This window comes from Polypterus senegalus, chromosome 12, assembly GCF_016835505.1.
Source record: "Polypterus senegalus isolate Bchr_013 chromosome 12, ASM1683550v1, whole genome shotgun sequence".
Taxonomy (NCBI): Eukaryota; Metazoa; Chordata; class Cladistia; order Polypteriformes; family Polypteridae; genus Polypterus; species Polypterus senegalus.
The window spans coordinates 71,203,281-71,225,310 of NC_053165.1; the positions used below are offsets into that span (position 1 = coordinate 71,203,281).

The 22,030-nt window shown below is 43.5% G+C and overlaps 1 protein-coding gene across 9 annotated transcripts in view; it reads right to left on the bottom strand.

Moving 5' to 3' along the window:
• atxn2 (ataxin 2) overlaps nt 1-16,583 on the bottom strand; it is a 103,854-nt gene extending 87,271 nt beyond the window's left edge. For 6 of the 9 annotated variants that reach the window (XR_005635912.1, XR_005635911.1, XR_005635908.1 and 3 more), the window contains exon 1: nt 15,986-16,581. Coding sequence is in view for 1 of the 9 variants with exons in the window: in XM_039772184.1 (XP_039628118.1) it covers nt 15,986-16,089 (104 nt within the window). In the remaining 8 variants the exon portion in view is untranslated. Of the gene's footprint in view, nt 1-15,985 lie in introns of all 9 variants that reach the window. The other 3 variants (XR_005635909.1, XR_005635910.1, XM_039772184.1) reach the window with 3 other exon arrangements.
• Between the last annotated feature and the right edge of the window lie 5,447 nt (nt 16,584-22,030).

Below are 22,030 nucleotides of genomic sequence, written 5' to 3' on the forward strand. Positions count from 1 at the left end.
AGCAACTCTCGGCAGCGGGCCGGTCGTGCGGCGCATGCGTAAGAGCGCCGTTCTCATTCCCTACCTCTTCATATCTTCTTCAGATTGAACACTTAGGTGCCAGGTTAAGTGAAAAATTAAAGAAAACGTACTAAATAATGGCAACACAAACACCGAATTAAACAGTTTGAATGCAAAAAGATGGCAATGGAAGAGAAGAAGGGGGCCGCTAAGGTGGAGGAAAGAAGTGCTGCTCAGGAAGCAACAAGCGCATCAACCTTTGAGCGAACGAATGATAAACGTACAGAGAAAGAGGAGGAAAACTAGGAATGATCAAGTCACGTGTATAACGTGCGGTGCGCCATTACTGGTAAGACAATAATTAATGAATGAATAATACAACAATAAACTGTTTTACGTACTCACAACTGTAAACATACTTTTGTCCACTACTCTGTGTGTGTATATGTGTATTATATATATATATATATATATATATATATATATATATATATATATATATATATATATGAATCTCTCTCTGTCTTTATCTATTTCACTCTCTCTGTACGCTATCGTGCAGTACACCATTACTGGTACTGGTATAAAAGAAAAAACAATGTTGATTAATTCTTTCACATATAGTGTAATTATGGCAAAACTTCACAGCACCCTTTTGTTCAAAGTTTTCACACGATACAGTCAGGCACCAAGCACCGGTCAACCAACCGCACATCTCACTCTAATAACACTGCGAACCAACATATTAATGCAAACTTTACACACAAATGAGACACAAGTGGCAGGCACCATGTCAAAAATATTTAGTAGACTAGTGAAATTGTCAATCCAAAAAAGAAAAAAGGACCAGACTCCAACAATGCAAGCAACACCCAAGCATCTAAGAACTACTGAATACTGTACTTATTCATTTTGTCCTTAATCATTTTGTGCATCTGGATTGTCTGCCTGTGTACATGAGGACTTTAAGTGGATTCATGGCCATCCTGCAAAGAAAGGAGCGATCCTGAACCCGTCCACCTGTCTTCATCATTTCAGGAACTAGTGGTAGGACATTCCTATTCAACGTGCAGATCTCTGGACTATCTGTCTTCATCATTACATTTCATCCGCTGCCGTTTTTCATGAACTTTTTCAGGATTCACTGTGTGTGGTTTGTGTGGTTCCGGTCTCTACAACCTCCTGTGTTTCTGTGCCATACTGTGCCCCAAGCATTGCACTTGGTACATATTGCTCCAGTAGTTTTTAAAATAGTTTTTAAAGTTCATTAGCAGTGTGTAAAATGATTAGTGTTGCAGTAAGTTGTGATGCTCTTTGCATGAAAAATGTGTTCCAGTAAAATTTCACTTTTTCTTTGTTAATTGTGACGTTTAAAGTGCTGCAAAAAAGTATTTGCCGTCCGGGGATGCCAAGTATGTGGCAGTTTAAGGGTTAAAGCTCCAAGATGCCGCCGAAATGAGCTGCACCGTCTAAGGCTTCTGGCAATGAAAGCATGCTGGCATGAATTCCAGTACATGTAGTGGTAACATCGGTATTTGACATTCTAACACTGCGGGAGACATAGCAGTACAGTATACAGGTTTACCTTTACATTCTTTGTTTTTAGGTAATGTATTAAGCGGAGTTTGAAATTAAATTAAAAGTGTCTTGGGGGCATATTTAGGGTTTAAACTATGAAAATAGGCTTTTTTTTTTTTTTTAAACCACATCCAAAATGTGCGGTTTTTCACAAATCACAGGTGCTCTAGGAATGTAACCCCATGAATTTTGGTGGTGTACTGTATGTGTTTGTTTGTGTGTGTGTGTATATATATATATATATATAAATAAATTAAAATCTACCAAGTAGGTATATGGGAATGTATTTTTTTTCTTTTGAACAATATTTTCATCTTGATTTTCATTCTACTTTTCTATGTGTTCTAATTGTTTCATTAATCCATTATTTACTAATTAGCGGGTCTGACACTAAAGTACTTGCGGCCTTTGATTATTACGTGGTGTTTGCCAGTGTGTCTGCTCTGCTCATTTTTAATTGTCATTAATAAGATACGAGGGGGAAAAACTGAACAGAGAAAGGGCAAAAAAGAATGAAATCAAACAAAAGTGAGTTAAGCACTTAAATTGATAGCAAAAGCAGAAATATTTCTAAAATGTCTTATAAATGTAAAAATCATGCTGCTGGGCTTTTCTGAATGCAGAATAAATGAAAATTAATTGCAGCTAATTCAATGAGATCAGTGCTATCAGGTGTTGTCACTGATTAGGAATCTGGTTGGAACAAAAACCTACAGCCACAGGGGGTCCACAGGACCGAGTTTGGGAAACACTGCCAGGATTCAAACTGGCAACCTTCAACTTACCAGCCCAGATCCTTTAGCCAGAGAGCCACCACGTGGGCTGGGATTCTTCCAGTTGAGCAAACCAGGTGTATGTGCTATGTGAAAACAAAAAAAATGAACTGCTAGCAAGCTACTTTAGTTAATAGCTGACAAAGCCGATTTGCTCTAACGGCAGATTATTCATACAGGCGTCTGTCATAAGACAGGGTGCAGTAAGCTGACCGAGGACAATTTCCAGATTCTTTAGGAATGCATTTCTTTGACACAGGAAAGAAGAACTTTCCTTCTTTAGGGTCTATCTGATGAGTTAAGAAAAAAAAAAAAAAAAGGAAGAACAGATGGCCCATTAGTGTAATAAAATAAGATGTCTTAAGTAAATGATATTATGATTTTTGATTAAGTAAGGGGAAGGAGGAGGAAAAATAAATTACAAAAAGCCAATCGAAAAAGGGAACTTTTCTGTTCTGCCTTGCAATGTAGAATCCAGGGACTCATCTGTGACTGATTAAAAATCTAATTGATTGAACCATTCCTTTCTTCTTGGGGGTTCTTCCACACCCTCTCGAGCAGTCTTCAGTAATTAAGACGCAAATCCTGACAACTTTCTTGATGTTGCCGCTTCCCAAATTTCTTGTTTCACTCACGCATATCGCATCATAGACTTTCGTTTTAGCCCAATATCAAGGTTCTAGCCCCAGTGGCTCACAAATAATTGTGTGGCAGATGGATACATCCCTTAGCATTTTTTTTTTTTTTTTTGCAGTGTATATAGAAAAGAATCCCCCCCTTCAAAATATTTCCATTTTTTTTTTTTGGCTTTACTGGCTTAAATGAAAACACACACAAAAAATATTTCTTCCCAGCTTTACTTACTCATTGCCACCTTTAGCATCCAAATAACAACATATCACAGCTACTGTTCAGAAAAATTATAAAAAAAAAAAAACAATTCAAAAACACGACTTAATAAAGGATCACCCTCACCAAACCACCCCCCAAAAAATCCAATGTCATTTTGTTGAACGACCTTTTGCTTTAATGACAGTCTGTTGGGATACTTCTCTATCAGATGGCCCATTAGCGTAATAAAATAGTCTTAAGTAAAGAACATGTTCATTTTTTTTTTTTTTATATATAAATAAGGGCAAGGGGGAGGAAGAAGAAATTATACAAAGCAAAAAGAAAACATTTGACACAGGAAAGATTACCCTTCCATCTTTACAGTCTATCAGACACGTACAAAAATAATACAAAACAGGTGGCCCATTAGCGTAATAACATAAAACGTCTTAAGTAAACAATATTATGCTTTTTGATTAAGTAAGGGGAAGGAGGAGGAAGAAGAAATAATAAAAAGCCAATCGAAAAACAGAACTTTGCTCTTCTGCCTTGCAATGTTGAATCCAGGTACTCATCTATGACTGAATAAAAATCTAAATGGTTGAACTTGTCCGGTCTTCCTCGGGGTTTTCTTCTACAGTCAGTACTGCTGTACAGGCAGTTACAATCAATTTGTCCTTCAATTTACACCCATCCGGGAGACCGTTAATTTGTTTGGAGTGATTGGGACACCGATGCATTCAAAGGTTTTTGTCCAGAATGATGTTCATTTGGTGCACTACCACAACATGTGGCCCCAATGAGGATGGAACTCGCTCACAGTTTGGATCTTGCCCTGGAAACATTTTGGACAATTTTAAATGAGAGATACTCTTGATAAAAAGATTTTAAGTTGAATGACCGAATGCTTTGAACATATGGTGCTGGACTATATTCTATGCATGGCTGTCTCCCACTCCTTTCCTGAGATATTAAGTGAAAGATATTTTCCCTAATGTACCCCCAGAAGCTTTGCCTAAGTCAAAATTTTGGTTTCGTTCAAACACTACCATGGACAAGAAATCACAACGTTAAAGCACTCGGAGTTCATTTACCTTGCCCAACTTATTCAGATGGCTGCTACAGATGTAGAGTTACCTGGCAAATATCAAATCAAAGAGAGAGGAGGGCAGGGTTGAGCCTAAACCCCATCCAGATAACATTTACTTATTTTTTTTAATATAAACATTCAAACCTTATTTTTTTTTTTTGGCCAATTTGGAAGCCCTAGTGCTCTCCATGACATTCAGTCACCAAGTCTGTAAGGATGCAGAGGCAAATGTAACAAATATGATCCTTGAAATTACAAGAAAATACATCTTCTTTCAGCTGCTCCCTTTAGGGGTCGCCACAGCAGATCATCTTCTTCTGTCCATCATGTTCTGTTACACCTGTCACCTGCATGTCCTCTCTCACCACATCCATAAACCTTCTCTTGGGCCTTCCTCTTTTCTTCTTACTTGGCAGCTCTATCCTTAGTACCCATCGCTCATTATACCCCTTATCTCTCCTCTGCACATGTCTAGACCAACGCAATCTCACCTCTCTGACTTTGTCTCCCAACCGTTTCACCTGAGCTGACCCTCTAATGTCCTCATTTTTAATCCTGTCCACCCTCGTCACAAATCTTAGCATCTTTAACTCTGCCACCTCCAGCTCTGTCTCCCGAGCCACCGTCTCCAACCCATATAACATAGCTGGTCTCACTACCGTCCTGTAGACCTTCCCTTTCACTCTTGCCGACACCCGTCTGTCACAAATCACTCCTGACACTCTTCTCCGCCTACTCCACCCTGCCTGCACTCTCTTTTTTCATCTCTCCTCCACAATCCCTACAATAAAATATCTATTTTATGCTGTCAAGAGTATTTTCCATTTTCTATACAAATATCATAATGTGGTAAAGTGGTAGAATAAAGAAGATTCCCCCATTTAGCACTTTTCCTGGGAAGGACAAAAGGCAATTATTAAATGTAAGATGTGGTTCATTTTTTTGGGTCCAAACCCAAATATCACTTCTGAAAATGATCCATCAAAAAAAAAAAAAAGTTCCTGTTAACATGGAAAACTGTAAAACCTGGACATGCGAGATCAGGATGTTGATGTATGAAGAAATAACAGGCTACACGTGTAAATAAAATCAAAGCACAAATCAAATCTTAAATGATGGCACAACCTTAAGAAGTTTTGCACCTCTTACTGCTGCTGTGGTCTGCATGTACTTAGAGCAGCACCATTAAATCAAAAAGAGCGGCACTGTGTAAATACGTTTCAAGTTCACAGTACAGTATGCTTACACATTATTAGGCAATGAAGTGTTGCATCTAAAATATGATAATATTGCAACAGCACAGCCAACATGGTACATACACACAGTGCTCAGTTTCATAATAAATGTCAGAAGGTAGCTTTAAACGGCTTAGATAATCTGGACAAGAACAGGCCATTCAGCTGAACAAAGCTGGCCAGACCTATCTGCTTTATTCTTCTAAGATAAAACCACGTTGATCACATTTTTTTTTTTTTATAAGGCTTCTGTCTTATATTTATTTGCTCCTTTTGATAAAACACGACTGCTTCAGTGATTTCCATTTGCCTTCTAAATCTTGTGATAAATGGAATGGATTTTGGACTGACCCAGGAACTGAGCTGCTGGTCTCAACGTTACTCGGACTTGGTGCCCCTTGCCTCGCTTACACACACTCTTTGCACTGCGTGATGTGGCCGAACTCAGGTTGGCTAAATAAATACCCTGGGTTGGAGTACAATGCCATCACAGTCCTTAGGCACGTTTTGATCAACATCATCAGAAGTGACATCAAAATAATCCCAAATCCTGGATGATTGTGGTTCCCTTTTCAAATTTTCTGAGGGCGTCAGACACAGAAGAGAAAGAAATGCACCCTTTGCATCAATTTGAAAACATAAAGTAAGCTGATGTCACACACGTGCGATCGGGAGGCAGCTACAGGGTCTGAATAATAATAGTACCACATCAGACAAGGGGGCGGCGAGCTGCACTCATCCTCCCCCCAATCCTCTGCAGACCATCCACGGGAAATCCATTGAAGATGTCACTTTCCCCGGGGGGGTTTTAGGATTTGGGGTCTGGTGCTATTGACGACATCACTTTCGATTCCGGTCCCTGAAGACGTCACTTCCGGGTCGGACGCAATTGATGATGTCACTTCTCGTTTCGTCCCCGATAACGTACTGGCCTGTAAAGCTGCCATTGCACCTTCATACCATCAGTGCTTTTCCAGACTCTAACCTGTGAGCATATCCCAACCATTACCATTTTGCAGCCAAAGCATATTATATGAGTGGCTGCTCCAAACCTTTGTGATGTCTCTTTGTTGTTTTTGTGACACTGGACACAACCTTAACTGTTTAAGTCGGCCCACCAAAGAATAACTCGCATAGGAGATGACATTTCATGTCCTGCAATGGCCAAGCCCAAGCCCTGACCTAAATCCCAAGGACCTGTAGTAGGCGAAAAATGAAGAGAGCTTGCGGTTCATGCAAGGTTACCTTCAAACCTCACAGAGCTGGAGGATTTCTTTGAAGAAGAGTCGTAAAAAACAAAAATACATCAGCTCAACGTCGGGGAATGATAACGGATTGAAGGAGGCGAATGTGTCACGTTACTGCTGCTAAAGGAGGTGCCGCAAGTTTCAGACTGAAAAGGGCTCACTTCTGCACACAAGAGTATTGGGTGATTTGGTGAATATCACAGTCTAATACCGTAAAGATTTCAATACCTTTTTTATGTGCTGAAGTGTTTACAGGCAGGCAGCCCTCGAGTTAGGAATGCGTCACACTGCTGCCAATTTTCTATTTATGTTACAACTAACATTAGAAATGTCGGCCAAAATGGCATAATGTATTCCTTATGTTACAGAAATTTCACAAAAAAATATTAAATATTTCAAACTCAATAAAATGTTAATGAGGTAATATTACAGTACTTTAAATTAAACAAGTAATTCAAAGTAAAATGAACCACCAGTATCTACAGCAAGGGTGTCAAACTCCAGGCCTGGTGGGCTGCAGTGGCTGCAGGTTTTCATTCTCACCCTTTTCCTGATCAGTTTTCTCCGCTAATGAACGCCTTTTCCCTTCATTTTCATAGCCCTGTTTTTAAGGATTCAGTCCTCTGAATTGATTCCTATCTTCATTAAATGACTGCCAAACAGAAATGAGACGTGAAACGAGCCAACAGATGACCAGCTAAATCGGGGCGTCAAACTCCAACCAAATTCACTCCAATTAGTTTCTTAATGAGAAGCCAATTCTTGCTGTTAATTATGCTCGTTTTTCAGTCCATGGCTTGTTGCTGCTCTGGTTCTGCCACAGCAGACATTTTCAAAACTCAGGTTTCTGTTTCTCGTTAAAAACACCGTCAAAAGGTTTTGGTGACCTGAGTAGATCAACCTTACTGACACCTCCACCTTTCTTTATTTCCACATATTGTGTGATGGGCACAGGTAAGCTGGACATGTGGCGGCACGTTTTATATCTCGTTACTGTTTGGCTGCTAATTAAGGAAAAAGAAACAAGGGGCGGAGTCAAGTTAATTAAAACTAAGAGAAAAAGGACTTAATCAGCAGCATATATAGGTCACTAATAAAGAAGATAGTTAGAATGAAAACCTGCAGCCACTGCAGCCCTCCAGGACCGGAGTTTAACAACCGTGATCGACAGTATGCATGTTTTTTTTTTCTCTGTCCCCCCTTGCCATTGAACCTTACTCTTATTCGATGTTAATTAATGTTGATTTATTTTATTTTCTTATTGTGTCTTTTATTTTTCTATTCTTTATTATGTAAAGCACTGTTTGTATGAAAATGTGCTATATAAATAAATGTTGTTGTTGTTGACCGTATTTGACATTTTTAGTCATACAGTGCCTCAGAGCTGAAAAAGGCATAATAACGGATGACTGATCCTCAAAAGAGGTGTGCCATCCTACTGGAGGGATCGCCAAGAGCGACTACCCCCAACAACCCATATGCATGGAGCGGGATGCTTGTTGAGGATGCCAGGCATGCCAAGCAGCGGTTTCTACTCTTCACCTGAAATGGCCTACTTGCTGCCACTCAAGATGCTAGTGATTTAGCTTCCTGCATGGCTACCCAGTTCCGTTTGGCAACACGTGCACACAAAAGCACGAGACGATTGAAGACGTGAAGTCTGTAGAGCGCAGTACAATTCCTCATCGTTAGCACACACATCACAAAAGACAAATCCACCAGATGAACTGAATTGAAACTCAGTTGAAAAGAAAAATGTAAAAGTTTTATGTGCCCGTTCTTACCTGCCTTTATTTAGGGTACTCATTAACAACCATCTACACTCACCGGCCACTTTATTAGGTACACTTGTTCAACTGCTCGTTAACGCAAAAATCTAATCAGCCAATCACATGGCAGTAACTCGACGCATTTCAGCTTGTAGACATCATTAGGATGACCCGCTGAAGTTCAAACTGAGCATCAGAATGGGGGAGAAGGGGGACTGAAGTGACTTTGAACATGGTCTCCATCCGTGAGAACCCTAAATACAAAGAGGACTACTTAATTTATGTTAGGTAGAATGCCCAGAGGGGACTGGGTGGTCCCGTGGCCTGGAATCCCTACAAATTTTATTTTTTTCTCCAGCCGTCTGGAGTTTTTACTGTTTTTTCTGTCCACCCTGGCCATCGGACCTTACTCTTATACTACGTTGATTAATGCCGACTTATTTTATTTTTATTTTTTGTCTTTTATTTTTCTTCATTATGTAAAGCACTTTGAGCTACTTTTTTGTATGAAAATGTGCTATATAAATAAATGTTGTTGTTGTTGTTGATGGCATGGTTGCTGGTGCCAGACAGGCTGCTGTGAGCGTTTCAGAAACACATTGTCTCCTGGGATTTTCACACACAACCATCTCTAGGTTTTACACAGCATGGTCCGAAAAAGGGAAAACATCCAGTGAACAGCAGTTCACTGCGTGACAATGCCTTCTCGTGGTCAGAGAAAAATGGCAGACGGGTTCGAGCTGATAGAAAGTTAACAGTAACTCAAATAAGCACTCATTACAGCAGAGGTATGCAGAAGACCATCTCTCAACGCACACCACTTCAAGAGTTGAGGCAGGTGGGCTACAGCAGCAGGAGACCACAGTGGATGACACTCCTGTCAACTAAAAACAGGCAACAGAGTCTACAATTCACACTAGCGCACCAAAATTGGACAACAGAAGACGGGAAAAGTATTGCCTAGTCTGACGAGACTCAATTTCTGCTGCAATATGAACATGTAAGTTTTCAAACTGCTACTTCAGCGTGTATGAAAGGCCAAAACGCACACAACTGTCTGTTAGCGTGGAGCAGGTCTAAGGGTTCACAGACTTTCAAAGATAACGATATCAAAATACCAAGAAGGTGACGGATACACGAGTGGTCAAAGTGATGAACCACGATGAGGAGGAGTTTGTCAAGAGTTGAGCTTCATACCCCAGGGTTTATAAGACAGAAGATTGGATGGATGCACTACCACAACACTATGGCTGATATTGCTACTCTTCACAAATCCCAGATGAGAAATCTAACGTCAACCAAGGACCTAACAAAAGAAGAGTGATTCAAGGTCAAAAACGTGCAAAAATACACCCAGCTACACAAAAGGAAACATCCTGGAAAGGAAGCGCAGGCAACATTAAATTGTCGCATTGATAGCTATTGGGGCGAGGACATTTGAAAATGTGCTGCTAGCTGCTGTGTAGGCCAAAGAGGGAGTTGGGGTCAGGGTCAGTGTTAAAACAAGGGGGGGGGGGCACACTTGGGGGACCTTGCCCCAATCTCCACCTTTAAAAGAAGACTCTACCTAAAAACTTTTTACATTGTAGTTAGCAGTGACAAACAAGAAAAAAATTTTAATATCATGTTTGCATGCAGATCAGAGATAAAAATTCTGATAAGATACAAGAAAATGGTGACCAAAAAAAAAATATCAGCACAAATCATTAAGAGAAATTTCTTTTGAATTGAAGACTCTCAAATGACTGAGCAACCGAAACATTTCAATTTGGGGAGAACTTTAGGGTGCCACGTAGATAGATAGATGTGTGAAAGAGCCAGTCTTTGAAAGTTAACATTTTAAGTTAAATTCATAAGCATTTGCTTAAATTTGAATAGAATATCATTTTCTCTCATAGCTCTACAGGGTGGTCCAGATCTAATTATGTAGATCCAGATAGTCTGGCTGACTTTGATATATGCGGGGACGATTCCAGTTTGGCGCAAACACGATTCTTCACGTCGTCAGTTCGCACACTTCTCGATGGTCCAGGATTTTCCAGGTGATTTTCTACGTAATAAACTTAAGTTATAGCATAATGAAAATTGCAGAATTAGATCTGGACCACCCTATAGATTACGGTGTAGCCTTTACCCCCTGTAGTTCGGGTGAAAGAGAACCTTCTTGGCTACACCTGTAACACAGAGTGTTAATGAAGTCCGTTTTGTAAATCGGCTCATTGTTATCATGGACTGTTCGACCCATTTGCAGTTTGTAAATAGGTAGGCATACTGTTTTCTGACCGTTTAGAAACGGTTCGACTGTGTGAGCAAACTCAGAGAAATGAAACAAAGTCAAAGTCTTAAACAGAATTTTCTTTTAACAAGGACGTTTCTCTACTTTGCAATACTAACTTTTTTTGTGTTGACTGTTTGGCATCGTCCTTTTACCAAAAACTCGCAGGCAGGCAGGTGTCTCCTCCCAGATCTGGACCAAGGCATCACTGAGCTCATGGACAGTCTGAGGTGTCAGATGGACCGATACAATGTCCCACCCATAAGGTGTTCTATTGGATTGCGGTCAGGCGAGTGAGCGTTCAGTCAACGGTATAAATTCCTGCATCCTCTCGCCACATGAGGCCGGTCATTGTCGTGCATCAGGAAGAACCCAGGAGCCACTACACCAGCATAGGGTGTGACAATGGGTCCAAGGATTTTATCCCGATACCTATTAGGCAGTCAAGGTGCCGTTGTCTAGCCTGTAGAGGTCTGCGAGACCCTCCATGGATATGCCTCCTCAGACTGACCATCACTGACCCACCACCAAACCGGTCATACTGAACGATGTGACAGACAGCATAACGTGCTCCACGGCTTCTGCAGAGCCTTTCACGTCTGTCACATGTGTTCAGGGTGAACCTGCTCTCATCTGTGAAAAGCACAGGGCGCTAATTCTGGTATCTATGGGAAATGCCAATCGAGCTCCATGGTGTCCACTAGAGGACACTGGGCCCTCAAGCCACCCTCATGAGGTCTGTTTCTGATTCTTTGGTCAGAGACATTCACAACAGTGGCCTGCTGGAGATCATTTTGTAGGCTCTAGCAGTGCTCATCCTGTTCCTCATTGCCCAAAGGAGTAGACACCGATGGGTCCTGCTGATGGGTTAAGGACCTTCTATGAGGGGCCGGCCCTGTCCAGTTCTCCTGCCTGTTTGTCTGCTGGAATCTCCTCCATGCCCTTGAGACTGTGCTGAGAGACACAGAAAACCTTCTGGCAATGACATGTATTGATGTGCCTGCCATCCAGGAGAAGTTGGCCTACCTATGGGAACTCTGTAGGGTCCAGGTATGGCCTCATGCTACCAGTAGTGACACTGACCATAGACAAATGCAAATGAGTGACAAAACAGATGTTCATAATGGCCCTCAGTTTTATTTTCATTCTCTCCTTCACTACTACCTCCAGGGGGTCCACAGTGCGTCTTTATAACTGATCTTGCCCTTTTAATTAGGGGTCCTCTCTTAAAGTGATGTCACCTGGCCACCACAGAGCTGTACAAGATGTGAAGGATGTCACTTCCCCCAATAAGAAATGCGATCTTCCAAAGAAAAAGAGTCTGCTCTGTCCTTTCTTCTCTAGCTTTTCTGTGTTCCTAGACCAGTCCTACCTGTCATTGATGTGGAGCCCCTAAAACCCCCCCACAAGTAATGGCAGGAGTGTACCATCTCTTAACCCACTCATTGAACTGGGACCAGGCATAGAGTTTCTTTGGTGCAGCCCAAGTCAATGAGCATTTCCTCGTTTTTGCTGATGTTAAGATGCAGCCACTTTCCAAAGTTCTCCCCCTGACTCCTCTCCACAGTCTCGTCCCCCTAATCAATACTAGCGCTTGAAATTTCTGGAAGCACCTTTAGAACAGGCTTTTGTTTTGCAGATTTTGAGGATATGACTGGGTCACAGACATGTGGATCACGCAAGTACAGAATTAGGCACCTCTGGCTTCTGTGACACCACAATCTTGGTTATCTCCATTCTGCATGAAGACAAAAGATTGAAATTTTTTCTCGGTAATCACTGTGAAGTACATAGGATAAGAAACATCAAAATAAGCGGAATCTTCCTTTAAAATGGGGCTTAGGGCCCAATCCTTAGTCAGGATTGCTTCCCTTGCTTAACAGAAACTGATCGGCACGGACTACAACACGACGCAGAAAAGATGGTGGCAGACACACAAAGAGTGAGATCAGCGGATGCCGCCATTAAGAGCTCGGCTAACAGTAGGGTAGAAAGGGTCTCTGCGACCGACTAATGGGGATCTCCTACTAGCTCAAACTATAAGTGGTCCATTTCTAACACAGACATTGCGGGTTTGCGACTGACCATCACAGGGCAAATACTTGAGCTGAGGCGCTTCAGGGTGAGAGTCAATGGAGGCTCTGATGGGGGCGCTTGAGAGACTGAGCAAGGAGTCCGAGTGTCCGGGCTTGTGAGGGTCCTGATAAACACGAACACCCAGGCCTTAAGTGAGCTCTTGGGCACGGCCTTTAGCAGTCTGTCTGCAGGGAGAGTGTCGGTCTACTGACCTCGGCAGTGACATTCGTGACTCTTCCTATGAAGTCAGTGGACGGATTGGGAGAGCAGGGGGGTCATGAGGTCACTTTAAGGGGGTGTGTGGCACTCCTGATATCTCAGCAAAAGGACGAAGGTCCAAGTCTTCAGTGTCCTGGTGCTCCCTATTTGTTAGACATGGACACTATCCAGTGACCTGAGATGAAGACTGGACTCCTGTGTCTCTTTGGAGAATCCTTGGGTACCGCTGGTTTGACTTTGTGTTGCTCATGGAGTCCAAATGACCTGCATTGTGAGGGAGCGCCAGTTCCGGCACTACAGCCATGTGCCACCATTACCTTAGGGTGATCTGGCTCACAGGACCAAACCAAGGGGGCGCCTACATAACACCTGGCTGCAGCAGGTAGAGGGTCATTTCCAGGGGGTGGGATTGGAGCGCGTGTCTACCTAGTTACCAACCAAGACCCCGACTTGTTTCTTCATGTGGTGGGTGCGGCAACTCGCTGTACCAGTGTATGCTCCCCAAACTGATTTGAGGGTGAGAGTCCATGAAAATTCGTATTATATAAAAAACATTCTAGAAAGCTGATTCTGTTCATCCTGCGGTGGGTTGGCACCCTGCCCAGGATTGGTTCCTGCCTTGCACCCGGTGTTGGCTGGGATTGGCTCCAGCAGACCCCCGTGACCCTGAGTCAGCAGGTTGGAAAATGGATGGATTCTGTTCATCCGGACATAGTTTTTTTTCACCCAATACGTTTCATCACTCATCCAAGTGACTCATGGCCATTGATCAATGGACTATTTGCATATCATTGATCACACGGCCCGTTGTCAGCCAATGGTGCTAGTTCGGTCATTGGGCCAAGGTGCAGTTTATAAGGTTGGAGAAACCTGCAGTCAACTGAGACTGAGGAAGTCACTTGGATGAGTGATGAAACATATATTTTTTTAAACTATGTCCAGATGAACAGAATCAACTTTCTACAATTTCCTTACCTGGATTATTGAGCATACATCGAGACATATAAAAACCAAACTTTATGTGGACTATTCCTTTAACTGTTATTATGGGGCACAAATGTAGTCTTATAACTTACTGGATTCCCAAAAGCAAAAGCTTTGTTCAAAACTCATGTCAAACCTCTTATCTTTAATCCTGAAACAAGTGGGAAGAAGTGCACAAGCGTAAGGAGGGGTTGAAGAGTGTGCAAAATGGCGGGACCGGGCTTAAAATTCTGCTGTTGTCTATAAACGTGCACAAGAATGCCAGGGGTCAGTTAGGTTTCCATGAACAAACTGCAAGGTCCTCTTAAGGGACATTTAATTTATACAAATTAGTATAGCTAGGGAGAAAGGGTCTAGCGGCAGTTCTCCGATTCAAGAGCTCGGCCCCACAGCAAACCGGACTGCTCGTTTACATCACATGGTTTATACGTGCCAGTTGTATTAGTTGCCACGGCCATCGTTATTATTCACGAGAAGGGTAACCCTTCTCACCACCCTCATCTTAATCATAATATAAGGAATACGAATCACATGGTACGCCTTCAAACTGGGTGGGCTGGTAAAGATACGAATCAAGTCGTGTAACATCAATGACATTTAAAGAAAACGACACTAAACTTCCTCTAGCATTAGATCGGTACTAAACATTTTCACTTGGCTATCAATACCAACTTTACCAGTACCAAAACAGATAACTCGGCCCCCCGCACCCGGGTCTCACTCCAGCCACCCTGGCATAATCGCACGCCTCGCCAGCTCAGTTCAAGCGACGGCTCCCCTTTGGAGAGCGTTGAGGAGGCGATATTTGTCCCCCGTGGAGACTCCAGCAAACTCACAAAGTGCAAGAATGAAGAGCTGTGCAGATTTTTGAAAACTACAGTTTACTTCTAACACAAAAAAAACAAACTGTTGGTACCGTACCATTTTAAAGAACACGTTTTGGTCATTTTGCAGTACCAGAACACTAGACAGGCCTAATATTATTGCTGCAAAATGAGTTCTGGAGCTGGAGCCCACTTGACTAAAACACCACCACCAAATGATGTGGTGCAGGAGGCACAGCCAGCTGCAGACAGACATTGTCAGGTCACAATCGCTGTCACCTCCTTCGACTCTGGCAGCCTGTTGAGATTTGCAGAATGAACTGAAGATCACTTTGGCAGTCCCTTCTGGTTTAAATGACCCATCGCGTGTCCAGATCACCACCGGTGGGGCCTTCTTGCCACTAAGAAAAGATGGACGGGGCGAATCTTGCATCACATTCATAAGTATGAGGCTAGCATTACTATAGCTCTTCGATAATTGGTGGGACGATTTAACAACCTTAATGAACTTTTAAAAGTAAAAGCTCAAATTCAGGCTCTTATAGTTCGGGTTGAGCTTCATGAAACGCACACGCTGTTCCGCAACTCTCCCTCTTCCAACGCGGTTTGGGGGTGGGCCTGCCATAGTTGTGGCCAAAAATGAACGCCACGATTAACGGGTCGCCTGTTTGACAGGTCCCTGCAGTCCACGGCTCGTGTTGACATTGCGACCGCCTGTCCACTTAACCGACCCCCCCTGCATAGGAGTGCGTTTAAACGGACGGACCGGCGGTGCCTGTCGCAGTTTGCCGTCCCGCAGGAGTACCCGCAATAGAAAACACATAACGACAGACAAGCCGGAGAGGAGAAGGGGAGGCACAGATCGGCTGCGGTCCGCTGGCAAAGGCCTGACGGCCCCGAACTAGGCCGCTCCGTGCACACCTCCAAATCGAATGTCGCCACACACGCCAGCCTGCCCGTCCCTCTCTCCCTCACCGTCACCCTCGCCGCCGCCCCTCCGCTTCACACCAGCTCGTCGCTAAAATTGATAAAACGTAGCGGGGACAACAAAAGGCAAAAGGTATGAAAAGGCAAGAATACTGACCTGGCGAGGCTCTGTCGCCCACCGCTCCCTCCTGCTCCTGAGGCCGCAGAAGGACCGCCGCTGCCGCCGGGTTTTCGGGTGCCGCCGGCCTGCTTCATTGACATGCTACTCCCATAAACAACTTGAATTGGATGCTTTGCTTTTGTTTGGGATTCACGGGCCGAAACGTCTGCTTTAAAACTAAAAAAAAACTGTTTCCTTCTTCGGAAAATAATAAGACTAATAATAAGAGCTCGAGTGTCCTTTTAATGTGTAGTAAAGCCGACAACCTCCGACACTACGTCAGACTCGCCAATCGCAGCTTTTGCTCGCACGCTCGCCTCTTTACGATTTTTTTTCCCCCGAACTCTCTTGAGTTTCTTTTCTCCGTTGCTATTCGGCTAAAAGACCAAAACAGTCTGAAAGGAGACAAAAAAATCGCGGAAGGATATCACCAAGGCACAACGTTGCGTCCCCCTCGCTAATTGCTATTTTCTCGCCGTGACACTTCTTGACAGCCCCCGATTAAAGGTGCGAGGGTTCCCGCTTGGACGATCCCACCAATTCCTTCGAAAGATTCAGGTGAGCGACTCGTTTTTTTCCCAAATACCGGGGCGCAGGTTGGGCGGACTATTTACAGGAAGTCGGACGATCGCGCAACTGGCAGTGCTGAGAGCGACCACGTGAGCCGGCACAAGTATGCAGCCGCTACACGGAGGGAGCGAGCGAGCGAGCGGGTGGGCGCGCATTCACGAGCGAGCGGGTGGGCGCGCATTCACGAGCGCGCCTGCCTGTGCCCCCGTGCGCGGACCCGAGCCGACGCTCTGTGGCTGCGTTCGGGTCACAGGCGCGTTAAATCAGTTTTACAAGTTGACAAGGAGACGTCACACCGGCGTGAACAGCTCGAGCCATTTCTCTGCGCCGTAAGTGGCACTCTAGAATATATCTTATAAGTTTAATAAAGCAGCAGTTGCCTGTCTTATTGTACGTGTACGTGTGTATTTCTAATTGGCGTCCAGTCATAGGAGGATGCCTGCCATGACGGCTCCGAGTTCTTGGCGTTTAAGGACAAGTTCAAGCAGATTGATGGTCAGCAAATTCAAAGAGCTGTCACTGCCATTACAATAGCTTTGTCTAGGGTTGCCACCTTTAATGTGGAGAAATATGGGGTAACCCCCAAAGCCCATCCAGCCCTGGCATGACGCTATAATACATTTGGCTATACTTAAAAACAATACATGTGTGTGTGGCTGTGGTTCATCCATGAGGCTTTCTCACAGATCTGCTGGGGGGGTCCCACCTGAGGGTTTCTCAAAGGTCTGCTGGTGGGTTTTCTCATGGGTCTCTGTGGTGGCCTCCTCCATGAAGTTTTCACATGGGTCTGCTGGAGGTTTTCGTCTGGATTGTATAAAGTGTGATGTGTACAAAAATGCATAACAAATTGTGTTCTGAATCCGATCAACACAGAACACGTCTTTTACTTTCCAATTACAGTATAAGACAGTTCTGTAGGCAGGGTGGTGTACTGGTTACAGTTTTGGACTTCAAACCCAGAAGATGTGGATTCAAATCCCACCACTGACTCTGTGTGACCCTCAGCAAGTCACTTGGCCTGTCTGTGCTCCAAATGGAAAACTAAAAGAAATTGAACCAATTATATCAGAAATGTTGTAAGTCGTTTCTAGTACCCTGGGCCCTCATTTAGAAACCTTAGGTATGCACAAAAAGCAGGTCGAAATGTGAGCTCGCAATTTTCCCACACAAACTTCAGAATGTATACATGAAAACAAGGCAGGGGTGTTAATCATAAGAAGTGTTCGATTCTCAATGTAATCTGACACATTATGTTGATGTAGCAAGGGCATCATGCAAGAGCAAAGCTGCTTTTCCACACCATAAGGCATTCCGGTTTGCAGATTTGCCCCATGGTAAACTGCCAGGCTTGAACCCACAGTATGTGGTGCAGAAGTGTTGACCCAAAAGAAGCCAACATCCATCCATCAACCACAAATATCCCACCTCTGAACACTGTGAGTGGTGTGCTTCCTAGTGACGTCTGCCGATTTCCCTCTGGGTCAGCCCCCGCCGTCTTCTGCTCAGCCTTGCCACTACACTCCACCCATCCACGTTGCAAATAACAGCCTTGTCGCCAATCGAATTGCTGTGGAATCACCCAACACAAAGCATTCTCAGTGCACTGCCAGTGGTCCGCCACAACCAGCAAAGTCTGGTTCAGAAGGTGGTCTCTTTGCAGTGTGAGCTAACAGGAGAAACGCCAAGACCCTTTCTGAACACTGCAAGCAGAGCACTTCTGGGGGTCATCAGCTGAACCCTCTCACTCTCAGCCCACACTTTTACTGCAAAACATCAAGACTACAGAATGTATGGCTGTGTCCAAGAATGAAGAAGCGGCTATCTGCGACATCCTAGTTACTACTGAGGAGGTCAGACTACTTGGAACTTCTCATGCAAAGTCTGATTATGAAATCCAATAGAGGACAACAATGCCCTCATAAGCAGAGGAAGGTTCTCAAGTGCCGTGTCTACCCTGTTCCCTCGTATGGGTCAGATTGCTGGACAATTTCACCAACTATGGGTAAGGGAATTGAATCAGTGGAGTTGTGCTTCCTGAGGAGAATTACAAAAGTCAGCTGTCCCCACCAGTGAGGAAGTTCTGCTCAAGTCTGGCTGCAGAAGAAGGTTCCTGCTGACAGTCACACAGAGACAGACAGAGTTTTTCTGTCCCATGATGAGAAATGGTAAATCTGGTAGGTTACAGGAAAAGTTGAAGAAAGAAGAGATCACGGAAAAGGGAGAGGCTTACGTTCATGAAGAGTCTTTCTGACTGGATGAGAATGGAGAGTTTGAAGATCATTTGGGAGTGAGGTATGGAAGGTCATGGTTGCTGATGTCCTGTTTTGGATATGGAATCTACAGAGAGAGACAGACCTGTCTAAGAAAAAACATAAATCTCATGTTCTCAAGCCGAATGGAAACAAAGTTCACGATGGTGTGCAACGGCAACCGATGATGTACAACGGAAAACGATGAGAAGAACTGCCGTGGAAAAAAAGATCCTGCGTTACCCGAGTCATATATTCCACATGTCAGTTATCCAGGTGTACGTTCAAAACATGTAAAACACGGGCATTTTCTTTTTTACAAAAAATGTGGCCAAACTAACTGTTACTTGTCACTTGACAAGTCATAGAATACATTTTAAAAATATTGGATATCTCTTTCCTCACGTGTCCCCTCAGCCTACGTCCTCCTTGGTATCCTTGCCTTGACCGGCACGTCCTCTCTCGATCGCGTTCCTGTAACGCTTGCTTCTCAGACTCTGTCATTTTGTGGCATGCCACTCGCCTCCTTTCTGCTTTTTGACTATCTCCATTAGTAGATGGCCCCCATTACCCGTTGCGAAAACGTCATTCATCTTCTTGTGAATACTTCACCATGTCTGAGGACAACGTTCAGCATTCCTACTATGTCTTTCCTTGGTATCCTTATATGTCTCACCTTGTCTTGGCTGCCACTTCCTCTTTCGATTGCGTTCCCGTAAAGCCCAATGCTCAGAATCTGTCATTTCATGGTGTCTTGCAATCCTATCTGTTTTTTGACTACCACCAATGGTAGATGGGAGCCCATTACTTTCTGTGAAAGCATTATTCATAATCTTGCAACAGCTTCACCATGTTTGAGGGCGACTCTCAGTGTTCCTCCCAACACGTTTCCTAAGTATTATTGTGCGTCTGAACCTCTCTCGACTGATGTTCTTTCTCTAATGCGTGTTCCCATAAAGCCTGCTTTGATATACAAGCTTTGATATACGAGTGCTTTGGATTACAAGCATGTTCCCACAACAAATTACACTCGCAAACCGAGGTTCCACTGTATAGAAAACATTATATAAGTCATATAATATATATGTAATAAAAACTTAGAGACCCATTCAATTTTATATATACAGTGATCCCTCGCTATATCTCGCTTCGACTTTCGCGGCTTCACTCCATCGCGGATTTAAAATGTAAGCATATCTAAATATATATCACAGATTTTTCACTGGTTCGTGGAATGGGTGTTTTAATTTATGGCACATGCTTCCTCAGTTTGTCTGCCCAGTTGATTTCATACAAGGGATGCTATTGGCGGATAGCTTAGAAGCTACCCAATCAGAGCATGTATTACATATTAAATAAAACTCCTCAATGATATACGATATGCTTCCCTCGAGGTGCTTGACTGTTTGCTTTTCTCTGTCTCTCTCACTCTCTCTGCCTGACGGAGGGGCTGTTTGCCTAGAGGATACGGACACTCCTCTAAAAAATGCCGCTTTATCTCGGTGCTTCAGCATACTTCAAAGCCCAAAAGCACGTATTGATTTTTTGATTGTTTGCTTTTCTCTCGCTCTCTCTGATATTCTCTGCTCCTGACACGCATTCTTTGAAGAGGATGATATGTTTGCATTCTGTTAATTGTGAGAAAGAACTGCCATCTCTGTCTTGTCATGGAGCACAGTTTAAACTTTTGACTAAAGGGTGTTATTTCATGTCTAGAGGGCTCTAATAATGTTAACAGTGTGGGAGAGTTTCTAAGGGCTTCAAATATATAATAACCATACAAACATAGGGTTTCTACTTCGCGGATTTTTATCTATCGCGGGGGGTTCTGGAACGCAACCCCCGTGATCGAGAAGGGATTACTGTATTGATTATATGCGGAGACAGACACACACACAGACCCTTTAACTAAAGATGCAGAGGCCCAGCTATAATTTTGTGATGGATGATAAAACTTCGGGTCTACAAAGCCTGGTGAACTATATGGTGATGTACATTATCAATGTATGCAAAAGAAATGAGAGGAAAAAAATGTATTTTACAAAAATGAAGTCCTTTAGCATCACCCTAAGATTTCTCCATCTAAAAGAAAAAAAAATGAAGACAACTGTAGCCACGAGCCTCTTAAATCCTAACAGCAGACTTAACAGGACTACTACCTTAAATACGACAGTTTTAGCCTTTTTAGTCCTACACGATAACCCTCCTCTCTCTCGTCTCCCTCACACCAGCCAGCCACGATTCTTTTCAAAGGTCAAGTGCAGGTTCATTTGTTTGATGTATTTTTACTTTATATTTTGTATTGACTGCGGTGGTCTGGCGCCCTGCTCGGGATGTTTCCTGCCTTGCGCCCTGTGTTGGCTGGGACTGGCTCCAGCAGACCCCCCGTGACCCTGTAGTTAGGATATACCGGGTTGCATAATGGATGGATGGAAGGAAACAGTAAAGAGTTGCAGCACCATAGTGACCTCCGCGTATAATTGGCCAACTGAAAAAGCGACAACTAAATAAGTATTCAGTCCTTGCAGACGTGAGTCAATATTCGACTGGCTCCAAGATACCGGCGGGGCCATTTTTCCCCTCGGGAGAACTGGTAGAGATGGATTTCTGGTGATCAGGGGGTGGTATAGCGGATCTACAGCTCAAATTGAAAAGACCAGTTTTAACAGATAATCGCTGCACTCACGGCTTAGAGGGGGCCTGGTAGTGTGGCTGGAGCGGCTCCTGGGAGCTTCATGATGCGGGCGTAATTGTTGCTGGGAGTTGCTAATCGTCACACCTGATCCACGTCCCCGTAATATATAGTAGAATCGTGAGGCAGATAGGGGAGTCAGAAAAAAAGGAAAGAACGGGAATGGAGGTTAAGAGAAAAGAAGGCAGCAGGCTACCAGACCAGAATAGGGGGGGCTGCATTTGCTGGTAGGGCAACTCCCCTGTTGCGGGGCCCGTATAGTAGAAAGTAGAAAGTACTGGAGTTTTAAGACAAGACTGCTTCCAGCCATTATCATTTTAACCTCATTTTAAAAGGATGTATTTATTGGATTTTAACCTCCACAGTTCACCTGTTTTGACAGATTATTTATTTAAGAACTATTTGAGACACTGCACTTATTTATTTGGACACTGATTTTGGTTTTGTTTTCAATAAAAGCACTTTTTGCACCATCCCCTTGCTTCGTTGTTGGCGTCTTTACTGTCTAGCTCATCGGTGACATTACCAACG